Consider the following 12,435-nt stretch of genomic DNA (forward strand, 5'->3'; position numbering starts at 1 on the left):
TTCTCTCTGTGAGCAGGTGACGCTTGACTCTTCAGTCTGATAAAAAGGAGAGAGACTGAAAAACATGCAGCTCAAAGCTGAAACTAAGTGTCACGCTGAGTCTGTGTGCATCTGTTTAAACACAGATGCTGTTTCACATCAAGCTCTGTGTGTATGTGTGTGTGTCTGAGACTGAGAGTGAGCTGATGTGTGGTGTGTTAATGTTTCAACCAAGGTGATGGCCTCAGAGTATTTAAAGATGAAATTATTCCAATTGTGGAGGTAAACACAGACGACACGAGAGCTCTTGATTAACACTCCTCGTTTATAACTCATCACCACACAACTGAATACTTTTCCCTCCAAAACACAGCAACAACACTTCCTGAGAACTGGGTGTGAGTGGAGCCCTCCAGTGGTCCACCACACAATGATGATAGCACGTGACATCCTGATCTCTGTTCTTTAGTGTGGTTTAAATATTGGAGTTTCCAAAATACTAGCTCAGAGTACTTCCTGTCTGTACAGTTGCTTCCTTCACTCAGACGACCTTCATCTTCTGTTCTGAGGAACATATTAATGCGAGAACATAACTGTGAGTGTCTCAGAGTAATCACATTACTGTTACTATTACTCTGACCTCATAACCTGAGTTATCCCCCCGCAGGGATAAAGTTTTCCTCTTTGGTTTGGCTTTAAATCCATCATTGTGACAGGAAAGGAAGACTTGATTATGCTTTCTGTTCACGTTTAACACACAAAACGGACCTTCACGTAAAGAAGTGGTTTTGATGATGAGCTGCAGATTTTATAACCAGAAGAGGAAACAAGTCACCACAGCTGAAAATTCATTTTTCTATACCTCTAAACTGGTGTGTGTGTGTGTGTGTGTGTGTGTGTGTGTGTATAAAATTTTATTTTTAAACAAATCGGAAAGAAAACAGAAAAATAAATACAACAGATATAGTAGAAAAACAAGTATAAGAAACCAAATACAGGCTGATATTTCGGATCTAACTTCTCATTTCCTGTGCGTTTGTTTCTTGCTTTGGTACTTTTACCCAAATTCTGATTGGCAGCAGAGGTCTAGACAGTTAAACACAGGGTTCACACTTAAAGCAGCTCAGCTGGTACATTTATCCGCCTTAATATAAAAACACTAGCACACTTTTTCCACAAAAAATAGTTCCTGCGCTACGGTCTCTCTCGGGAAGCGATGCGTCCTCCACTCCAGCAGGGTCGTGCTCTGGCTCGTCGATACTGAGCATAGCGGGTTTTCGGGCTGTTTACCTTCCTGTGGCCGCAGAGCTCTGAACCGGGATGTCTCTGACAGAATCCCCGCCAAGCTGCTGCAGACACCGGGCTTTGGCGGAGTCTGTGTCAGAGCTGCTGGCACGGGTTGCGGAGGAGGTTCTGGGCGCGTTGGAGACGCAGAGCGGCGGTTCTGGGTCCCCCAGAGGACCCGGCCGTCTGCTGCGGTCGCTGCTCGCCGAGCGGCTCGAAGCGGCAGCGCAGCAGATCGTCGGGCTGCTGGAGCGGGAGGTGGAGGAGTCCCGACGACAGCTGCGGCGGCTGGAGGCGCTGCTGAGCCCGGTGGTCCTGCTGAACCGGACAGGTGAGCTCCGTGTCTGCTGCCGTGGCTCTCCGGGCAAACAGGACCGGAGCTGTTCAATCAGAAATCGATATTGATCGGGAAGAGGTGACATCACAAGAGCATTACTGTAGTTCAGGAACAGCACCGGAGAGTAAAAGGAAAAGGGCGGCTTATCAGCCTCACACATGGCAGAGAGACAAACAAAGACACTGTTTGAAAGAGTCATATCTCGTAGAAAACCTCAAAGTCTGACTGCTCAGGAACCAATCCTTGTAATGCCACTGGGCAGCTACTTTAAAACACCAACTTTATTAAAACAAAACAAAACAAAGTTTGAAAGCTTTTTTTCCTTGCTGGCTATTCTCCTACTGCACATACTCAGAGGAACATCATAGCTTTATACAGGCACACTGCAGAGCAGAGACAGTAGGTACCATGATGGCGGCTGCTGGTTTGGCACAACCTGCTCTCAAGCCTTCAGATCAGGTCTCTGTACTCAAGAAACCATATGTGAAATGGAGAGGCAAGTCTGACTGAAACTATTTTCTCATTGGCTAATAACCAAGTCTTAGAAATGCCATGGCGCAAATGTACAAAAACCACGTTGTTTTACATAGGCTTCTTCTGAGGTCTTATAGACAGGTAGTCAATAACCACGTCAGGTTAACCTGACACGTGGTTAGGATCAGGATAAAAACGTCTCAATCTCACAGATCTACAGACTGGTCTGAGACCGTCTAGCAACCACAGGATGTGAAAGGTTGCTGGTTACTTCCCTGTGATTTCTTTGTTTGCTAAAACATTGCTGCTTCATAGTTTGAATGGAAGTGATGGATTTGCGTGTAAACACTGTCAATTGCACAGCAACTGTTGGTTGCTATGTGTCCTATATGGTGGACAAGTCTTTAGCACATGTGCATAACATGATGTGAAAATCATTCAGGTGGCGGGCAGCATGAACACCCAAGTTTGTAAATGTGATAACCTGAGAACAAGGTCACCTAGAACTTTCAAACTGATACCATAAGTCTATCTGCTAAATAATAATAATAATTTTTCTTTTCTCATAAATTTAAGGCTTTCACTTCACCTCATCCACCTTTTTCGTTACTGTCTTTAACTTCTGTGGTCCTGGCACACTGTAGTACTAGTATGAATTTCGCTTTGTTCAGCAACAGCAACATGAAAATTAGAGAGAGCCAGTGAGAGCTGTGATTGGCCTGTTAACACGTGCTGCAGTTTAAACAGATGTGTTTAATATGAGACAAAAAAACTAATATCTGCTTTCTGTGATGACATTTTGTTGGCGATCGACTGTGGTAAATATGCATTGCTTGTTTAGTTGAATCTGACTGCTGCATTTGACACGATGGATCATGATTGTGCTGATCTCTGGTAAGGTTGGGCGATTGGACAAATATATAGACTACTGACAACAGGGCAGCCTATTGTCGAAAGTTTTTACAAGGGCCATTTATTTATTTATTTGTCCATGAGTAAGTTTGCTAATAGTGTCTGTTAAAGCTAACAGGCAGTCAACAGAAATAAATAATAGCGCTGTTTTAACAGCACCCTCCTTTAACTGCGAACAAATGCACCCTCCTCAGAGTGCACCCAAATGCAGCAGCGATTCATTTATTCAAACTCATAACAGAAAGAAAGAACCGCAGTAGCCTATGTTCAGGAAAGAAAAGCATTTTATTTAATTAAAAAAACACAATGGTCGGGAAGGAAACAAAGAGAAACTGGCCTCTTTTTTTCCATTATAACTGTGTTTACAGGCCGTTCCAGTGTTTATCTGTCTTACACACTCGACCAAACAACAGATAAGTTAAAAATCAAAATGTCTCTTCCAGCGAACATAAAAAAAAATCCCCAATGTAAAGTTTAGTCTTTTGTGCGATTCGGCGCATCTCAAATAAATAAATAAATGAATGAATAATCCAAAAAAGTAGCTATATTAATGCTGAAACAAAGAAGAAAAGAAGGTAAAATATTCCCTCCAAACAAAACTTATAAATTCTTTGACAGGAAAACAAGCATTTTTACTTTATCCGGTTTTAGTAGTGTGCGCAGGTGGTTAACAATATTATGATGCGTTCTGAAGGTGTGCTTGTGGCTGGTATACACAGATATTTCCGTGCCATGTGTGACATCAATAGGAAATGTTTTTCATGAATTTTCCACCAAACCAGTGGATCGTCTTCTCTGTCTACGACCTCCTCGGTGAGGTAACAGTCCATTTCTATCTGCGCCTACTCCTGCAGTGTGCAAGTTGGCAATTAGTTCGTCCATGTTTGGACTTCTTCTGTGTTGTAAACGGGCAAATCAGTCCGTGCATTGTTACATCACTCTGCCCATCGAAAAGTCTGTGCATCCATGAATATATCGTCTATCGTCGGTTATTGGACTGACGATTGTCGGTTGGAAAATTTTTACATATCGCCCAACCTTATTCTCTGGACTACAACACTGTGTGGGAATTTCCGGCTTGGCACTTTTGTGGATAAAATCATATCTTTCTAACAGGAACTTTTGTTTTAAGTTGGGTTCTGCTTCATCATCTGTGGCCCCTTTACAATGGGGGGTACCGCAGGGCAGTACTGTTTTCATTGTTTCTCCTGCCACTGGGTATGATTTTTCAGAAAACACGATATTTAATTTCATCTATATGCTGACGTTTGCCAGCTTTATCTACCTTTCAATCACTCTGATATCTCCTCAATTGGACTCCTGCTTGTTTGTCTTAGCGATTTGAAGTCATGGATGGCTCCAAAAAATGCATCTAAAAATAAAAATCTAAAAATATTTCTGCTGTGCAGCACTTTGATCGGCTATGTGTTGTTTTTAAAGTGCTATATAAATAAATTATGAATGGAGCTACAGATGTGTGCTGCATTCAGGTGCTAGTGGAAACACTGAACATCTGTATTTCATGTTGTTTCACTGTTACTTTCTGTGTCTTTCATGCCGCAATTGCTTTTATGAACTGTTGACGGTTTTTTCTTTTTTTTTTCTTTCAGACACATCTGCTCTTTGTAAGGTTGCTGCTAATGAAAGTCTCTGCCCACAGGCAAACTCCATCCACATGCCTTCACCTCTGCCCAGCCCTGCCTCCTCAGACATCACCTGTGCAGCTAAAAGTGATGACCATTGGAGAGGCAGCCAAAACTCACTCTGCATTAAAGGGACAGATAGGAGAACCACAGACAGGAAGTCCAGTGGGCAGAGACAGCGGACAGCATTGTTGGCGCGCCCGACAAATCAGCCTTGTGTCCTCTGTGGAAAGATTTTCCGCCATCGAGGGAATCTGTTGAAACATGTGAAATTGCACTCAGACTCCCCCGAGCATCTCTGCGGGGTCTGCAAGCAGCGCTTTGAGTCATCAGACAGTTTGTCAGACCATCTGAGATCTCACATGGAAACCATGAGTGGTGGAGGCGGGACCTGCAGGGTCTGTGGGAAAATGTTTCAGAACATGGAGACACACATGAGGAGCCACACTGGAGTTAAACCTTTCAGCTGCGTCCTCTGCCAGAAGAGCTTTCCCCGATCCGGAGCATTGAGGCGCCACAAAAAGATTCACAGCAGAAGAAGCACTGACCCTTGCCCCATCTGTGGACTCAGCTTTGCTCAGAGTGAACTTCTCCAAGAGCACCTGAAGATCCACGAGCACGGTGGAGACCAAAATGAGAAAGACAGCGGGAGTGAGGACAGTCAGCCGGACTCACTGAAGCCAAAGCGCGAGGGACCAATGCCAGATCTGAAGTCAGCAGTGCTCTACTGCAGAGTCTGTGGTGATTCGTTCCACAGTCAAGGCTTCCTTAGGAAACATGCCCAAATGCACTGCAGGGAGTCAAAGAGCATGTGTGGCATCTGCGGACAGCAGCTCGACTCGCCAGATGTTCTTCTAACACATTTGCAGTCACACAGAGAGACTGGTGGGACCTGTGGTGTCTGCGGAAAGACTTTCCAGAACATGGAGACACACATGAGGAGCCACACAGGCCTCAAACCGTACCACTGCTTGGTCTGTGGCAAACACTTCCCCCGGCCAGGTGCGCTTAGGCGCCACAATAAGATCCACAGTGGTGAGCGCCCGCATGTTTGCAACTGCTGTGGCAAGACCTTCATAGAGAGCAGCGCTTTGAAAACTCACAGAAAGAGTCACTCATTAGAGGGTCAAGATGGCGAGTCACCGGCGCACTCTCACACCAGGACATCTGACATAGAGAATGCCAGAATGCCGCCACGCTGTAAAGTTTGCGGTGAGTCTTTTCACAGTAAAGTAAGTTTGAGAAAACATGCCAAAAATCACTCGGCAGAGTCTGTCTGTGGGGTCTGCGGTGAAAGTATGCCGCCATCAAAAACGCTCACAGAGCATCTGCAGAGTCACAGAGACACCGGCAAAATCTGTCACGTATGCGGGAAAACCTACCAGAACATTGAGACTCACATGAGGAGTCACACCGGCATCAAACCGTACCACTGCAGTGTCTGCGGGAAGTCCTTTCCGCGGTCTGGTGCTCTGCGGCGCCACAAGAGAATCCACAGTGGGGAGCGACCATATATCTGCGAGTTCTGTGGCAAGACGTTCATCGATAACGGCGCTCTCACCTTGCACATCAGGAACCACACCAGAGACAAACCATCCAACCGCATCTCTTGCGAGACATGTGGGAAGAGCCTCGCCTCCATCCACGTCCTCGAGGTTCACAGGAGGATCCACACAGGCGAGAAACCCTTCCAGTGCTGCATCTGCGGGAAAGCCTTCAGGCAGGTGGGAGGGCTGAATGCCCACAAGCTGACACACACAGGTGAGAAGCCATTCAGCTGCAGCCTGTGCACTAAGAGCTTCAGCACCAAAGGTTACCTGGAGACACACCTCCGCTTCCACAGGAAGGAATGCGCGTTTAGCTGCCACCTGTGCTGGAAGGCCTTCGTCACCAAGAATGACCTGAAAAAGCACCTGCTGACGCACAGTGGGGAGAAGCCATACAGCTGCCGGCTCTGCGGCAAGAGCTACCAGGAAAAGCGCTCCCGGGACGTGCACATGAAGGTCCACGCAGACGCCAGTGACGACCCAATCACGGAGCAGGACACTTTGCAGCCACAGCTGCTGCAGCTGTAGAGACCAGTCCAGACCAGTTTGTACTGGTTTTACTAACTGATCGGAGACAGAAAATATTTTCACAAGACCAAATAAAATCTTCCTGAATATGTATGTTTTTTGGTGTTTGCAATAAAAAAAAAAAAGCTCCTGCAGGGCTTCAAAAACAGAGGGCCCTGAAAGGATCCAGTTCTTTAACCCAGGATTGTTTATTCTGAGTTCCACTGAATCCTGGGTTCCTGGTAATGTGCTAAAAATAATCCTGGGGTGAATGAGTCAACTACTTTCATTAAGAGTTTTTAGCTAATGAGCTCAAAACATGTTTGAGACCACAGGACACATTTCTGTTTTTTTCCAGCATTTTACTCTTCCCAAAACATTTAAACATTCAGAAATAAATAATTTGGTTTGATAAAATGTTCTCATAAGAAAATTAAAAACTACAGAAATTTAAAGGTGCACAATTTAAATGAAAAATAAAAATTTAGTTCATAAAAAAAATTATATTTTTTAATTTCATTTTCCAGTTTTCCTCCTAATGAAGCTACTGAGTACAAAGTTCTTCAGTTATTACATTAACAGTAGCCAGTGCTGTTCATTATTGTAGCAGTGGGGTGAATTTAAAACTTTTATATCAAACTGCTGCCATGTTTTGTTGTTTTCATGGCTCAGTCTGACTACTTTGATTGATGTAATGTAGTGACCTCAGAGAAGAGCAGCAGAATGAGTGTGTACATGACAAATGGTTTTACTGTCCGTTAAAAACTGCAAACACGAGTAAACCAGAAACGCTTTCTCGTGTCTGTTTTTTTTTTAAATTGGAAATTTGAAGACCAACAAAAGGAAGTAAAACAACATCATTAAAACTTGTCCAGTGCTTTTCTGTTAATACTCACTCAGTTACTGCTGTAAAAGTACCCCTGACCTCGACTTTTACTGCACTGGAGTTACTGTTTTTTGGGGATGACTGCCACCATCACCAAATATCAGGTTCATCCTGGGTCTCCAGAGCTCCTCAGGGACTTGGACCAGAATCTGCTGGTGATTTGAGTTTAGCTCAGAGAAACACAGGTACGGACCAATGACTGTAGAAACACGGACCCATATCAGATACCCTGCCTTCGGTCTGATCATAGTATCTGTAGAACATCAGCAATGAGAAACCTGGTGGTGACCTTCAGAATGAGGATCTTCATTTCAGTCTGAGAGGAGATCTGCAGCTTTGCAGCTCTAACCTGAGCTGATGAGGTGTCTCGTCCCTGCCAGCAGCCAGTGAAAGGAGTCTGCTCTTGTCTCAGTGCTTACTTACATTTCTTTGCTTCTGTTCACCTTTAGAGCTTTCTGCTCTTATATAGCTGTGGACTCCAGTCTGGCTGCTACTGTTCATTGTGTGAAAGTGCGTTTGAGTAGTCCATGTTTCTGATGAAGTTTCCTCACTGAGAGACATGACCCTGTCTGTGTATCTGTGTGGGAGCCATAATCAGAGCAGTTCCAGTTTCCAAACACTAAGGAAAGGAGTTCCTTTATTGTTTCCTTTAGCAAAGGCCACACTGGAGCATCCTTTGTGAAGAGGGAGGAGCTGAGATGGGTGATGCAATTTTACTGCAGTCATAGAAATTCCAAGCAGAGCAGAACACAGCAGGTGAATATAAGAAAATAAGATGGATTAAATTTTATAGGCTAACAGACAGAATAACTGAGACAAATTACTGTGATGTGTTCAGTCACAGCATGATGTACTTATAATGTGCTGTAATTTATTTACAAAGACAGAGCCAATTCACTTCAGTAATAATAACTGCAATCTACCAAGAGCAGAACACTAGTCTCTAAATTAGTTGTTACAGTTTTTCTCGATTGCTTAAACACTATAACCAGGCCTCTAAACTAAAATTTCAAAACCGTAATGCTATTGTTCAAAAAGCTCACCCATTTCCCTGAACTATAAACACTATTCCCTGCTTTGACACATGACTCAAATTTGGTGAACTGTTACTGCAAAACTCTACACACAAATCCCTACATTTTACAGTGCTTACACCATGTAGTCATTTAGAAAGCACTAGCATGCAATAATGTTAACTTAAGTCAGCATAGCTTGAGCTCAATTAGCACACAATTAACCAGGTGGAAACACTAGGAGTCAAAATTTAGCACACACCAATCAGAACCTGCGATGGATAGATAAAAGGGCCAAAGCCAGCTCATTCAGGTTTGAAACAATGGATCCAAAGAGATGCAAAGGAAGAGGACGTGGTGGAGAAAGAGGACGTGGTGAAGGAGGAGGACGTGGTGGAGGAGGAGGACGTGGTGGAGGAAGAGGACATGGTGAAAGAGGAGGACGTGGTGGAAGAGGAGGAGGAGGTGGTCTAGGACAACAGGAAGGTGGTGGAGCAGGAGGGAGAGGTGGAGGAGGAGGAGGACGTGGTGAAGGAGGAGGACGTGGTGGAGGAAGAGGACTTGGTGAAAGAGGAGGACGTGGTGGAAGAGGAGGAGGAGGTGGAGGAGGAGGAGGACGTGGTGAAGGAGGAGGACATGGTGGAGGAAGAGGACATGGTGAAAGAGGAGGATGTGGTGGAAGAGGAGGAGGAGGTGGTCTAGGACAACAGGAAGGTGGTGGAGGAGGAGGGAGAGGTGGAGGAGGAGGAGGACGTGGTGAAGGAGGTGGAGGTGGAGAACGACGGCGACAAGGAAGGGGAAGAGCAAGGGCAAGAAGACAGTCAGTCTCGGATGAAATTCGAGCCACTTTAGTTGACCATGTCCTTGTCCATGGGATGACTATGAGGGAGGCTGGGCAACGAGTACAACCAAATTTGAGTCGCTTCACTGTTGCCTCCATCATCAGAACCTTCAGGGAGGAAAACAGGTAGGTGTACTTGCAGTAAGACTGCTTTGTACAGTAACATTTAAGTTACTGAACTTATGTGTCTTGAGTTTCAGTATGTTTCCATTATTTGCCTGTAAAATGAATGTGTGACAGTTACAGTAATGAGTGCTTCTATTTTTGTAGGACACAGAGACGACCACCTGGTGGAGGCAGGTTAAGGCTTTTGTCGGAGGAGCAAGAGAGGGAACTTGTAAACATGGTAATTGCAAATAATGTAATCCGCCTGCAAGAGATTCAAAGGAGAGTGATTGAGGATGATCATCTTTTTCGAGGCATAAATGCCATCAGCCTCTCCACAATTGACCGCATCCTCCGAAAGAATCAATTCCGGATGAAACAGGCATACCGAGTCCCTTTCGAACGAAACTCTGACAGAGTGAAAAACCAACGTGTGGAATATGTTCAGGTATGAGTTTTCATACTGTATAAAGTATTGTGTACCATCACAGCATGGCAGTTTATGCTGCCATTTCAGCACTCTTGAACTGTGGTTCAGGGTACCGATTGACTCTACTGTGTTATGTGTTTTGCAGAGAATCTTTGAGATTGAAGGACGGCCTGTTCCCCATGAAATAATCTTTGTGGATGAGGCAGGTTTTAACCTGACCAAAAGAAGGAAAAGGGGGAGGAACATAATTGGCCATCGGGCTATTGTAAATGTCCCTGGTCAGCGTGGGGGGAATGTCACTATGTGCGCAGCCATCAGCCAACGAGGGGTACTCCACCGCCATGGCGTACTAGGACCCTATAACACTATGCTTCTCCTTGCTTTTCTTGATGGTTTAAGACAACATATGTTCCAGCTGGACTACAGGGAACCCAGCACAGCCAGAGCAGCCTCACTACGTTGTTGTGTGGGATAATGTCAGCTTCCATCGCGCTGCTCTGGTTCGTGACTGGTTTACCAATAACCCAAGGTTTTCTAATATCTTTCTGCCTGCATACTCTCCCTTTCTAAACCCGATAGAGGAGTTATTTTCGGCAACTGTATGACCGAGAACCTTATGTCCGTGCTCACCTCCTTCAGGCCATGGAAGAGGCCTGCCTAGACATATCAGTAGATGCATGCCAGGGGTGGATCAGGCATGCAACAGGATTTTACCCCCGCTGCCTGGCTGGGGCCAATATAGCCTGTGATGTGGATGAGATTCTCTGGCCTGACCCAGACCAAAGACAAGATGCTGAGGTGGGATAATGTTTCTGGTGTGTGTTGTACTGTATAGTACATGAATGACAATGTGCTACTGTACATACATTGGTTGCGTCTTTTGTGTTTATCATGTGACAAGGGTTTTGAAGGGGAGAACCATAAGCAACCTATTTGTTTTGGAACTATTGTTTTGAATTAATTGTACCAGTGTGCAAAACTCTGTTGTAGTGTGTGTGTTTTTGAGGGCTTGTGTTTGATGTCTGAGGGCAAAGTTTGGTTTTTCAGCAGGAGTGAATAGTTTTGGGTGTAGAGCTTCATTTTGACCTGGAAATAGGATGTTTGGGAAATTGAGTGAGATGTTATGGATTTGTGTTTACTGTTGTGAGGATATGAGGCGTAGTTTCAAGAAATGTGTTTTAGCAATCGAGAAAAACTGTAAAAAAAATTAAATGTTGTAAACTGTTTCACCATAAACCTGAAATCTGTGTGAACAGCTGGCCTCCACAATGTATAAAAAAACATTATTTACGGTCAGCTCACAAGCTGTCACAGTTAATGTTACTTTGCCACACCATGTTTTTAGTTTTGTTTTGTTTTTATAGCACACTGCAACATTCAGACAATAATCTAACACATTGACACAATTCATTAAAAGATGGATTTTCTGCATTTATCTGTTACAGATTCAGTAGAGAAAAGTGCCCCTCAGAGTTCAGTTCATTTCTGCCTGTTTCAGTAAAATACAGTATTACTGGGGAGCAGAAATAAGTGTATTTGCCTCTAACACAGCATGAAAACTGAGTGAAGACGTTTGTGACAGAGTTTTGGTAACGAGCTCACAGCTTTGAGCCAATTATGCACTTGTTCTCAAGACATGTCCCCCTCATAAACTTTTCTAGTAGCAGCTATCACAACCACAACAGGCAGAAGAAGATTTTTTTCTGCGTTAGATTTCATGCAGTTTGCAGTAAATTGTGTACCACAGACTTTAGATCACGCAATTGTGAATTACAAATATTTTCCAAATCCATATGACATAAGGCTGCAAAAATCCTCTTGTCCACACCGTTCAGTCACAAACTGACTCTTCTTCAATAATTCCAGAAGCTTTGTGCCGTTATATAACTCAACTGTGTCCGTCTTCGGCTCCAAGCCACGGTCAGCATCTGACTTCATTTTTTCTGGACTCCACGAACAAAAGATTCCACAAAACCTTTCAGCTGAAAAACTTCATTAACAAACAACATTGGGCTGGTAGCAGCTCTGTGTGAAAAAGATGTGGACTCCTCTGGCTGTCAAAGAAGCTCTTCAGATGCCACTCATATTTTTCTTTGTAGTGTCTCACCTTTTAAAGCAGTTTTTGCTTTAGTGCCTTTTGCATTTTCTGCTATCGTTTGAGTGCTTGATGTGCTTAGGATTGGTTTTGCACAGAAGCAGTGAAATGACTGCACACAGTATGCGAACGTCCAGACGTCACACTGTTCCCGCATTGTGGGCTTTGTTGTTGTGGAGGTGTAATCAGTTTCCTGTGACAAGTGTTCCCTGTGAGATTAATTCTGTGTGATTATATCTCAGCAGACAAAGAATTTCCACAATTTCTATAAATAATAATGGCTTTTATTTCAGGCACTATTTACAGGGTTTAAAAAAAAACACTAATCCCTTAAAAATAAACAAATGATAAAATAGTCTGCAGAGGTACAAAACCATCACCT

The 12,435-nt window shown here is 44.1% G+C and overlaps 1 protein-coding gene and 1 long non-coding RNA gene across 3 annotated transcripts; both read left to right on the plus strand.

Annotated features, from left to right (window-relative positions):
- The first annotated feature begins 1,045 nt into the window (after window positions 1-1,045).
- LOC101464171 (uncharacterized) lies at window positions 1,046-8,979 on the plus strand. 2 transcript variants are annotated; one of them, XM_012922781.3, is made up of 2 exons: window positions 1,046-1,594; window positions 4,597-8,977. In XM_012922781.3, the coding sequence occupies exons 1-2, from the start codon at window positions 1,300-1,302 to the stop codon at window positions 6,702-6,704; spliced, it is 2,403 nt and encodes an 800-aa protein (XP_012778235.3). In that variant the 5' UTR covers window positions 1,046-1,299; the 3' UTR covers window positions 6,705-8,977. The 2 variants fall into 2 exon arrangements, with proteins under 2 accessions (XP_012778235.3, XP_012778236.1); XM_012922782.3 differs by having other exon boundaries at window positions 1,456-1,594; window positions 4,647-8,979.
- A 284-nt stretch (window positions 8,980-9,263) lies between these two features.
- Window positions 9,264-11,152, plus strand: LOC106675295 (uncharacterized). Its single transcript, XR_013095433.1, has 3 exons — window positions 9,264-9,549; window positions 9,694-9,976; window positions 10,104-11,152. It is a non-coding gene; the product is annotated as an uncharacterized LOC106675295 (long non-coding RNA).
- The last annotated feature ends 1,283 nt before the right edge of the window (window positions 11,153-12,435 follow it).

Source organism: Maylandia zebra, linkage group LG22, assembly GCF_041146795.1.
Source record: "Maylandia zebra isolate NMK-2024a linkage group LG22, Mzebra_GT3a, whole genome shotgun sequence".
NCBI classification, from domain to species: Eukaryota; Metazoa; Chordata; class Actinopteri; order Cichliformes; family Cichlidae; genus Maylandia; species Maylandia zebra.

What these genes read in the sequence shown, in the direction of transcription:
- LOC101464171 (XM_012922781.3), top strand. Translation starts at nt 1,300, where the DNA reads ATGTCTCTGACAGAATCCCCGCCAAGCTGCTGCAGACACCGGGCTTTG. An exon ending in GGTCCTGCTGAACCGGACAG is followed by an intron (nt 1,595 to 4,596) that starts GTGAGCTCCGTG and finishes TTTTTCTTTCAG; the next exon opens with ACACATCTGCTCTTTGTAAG.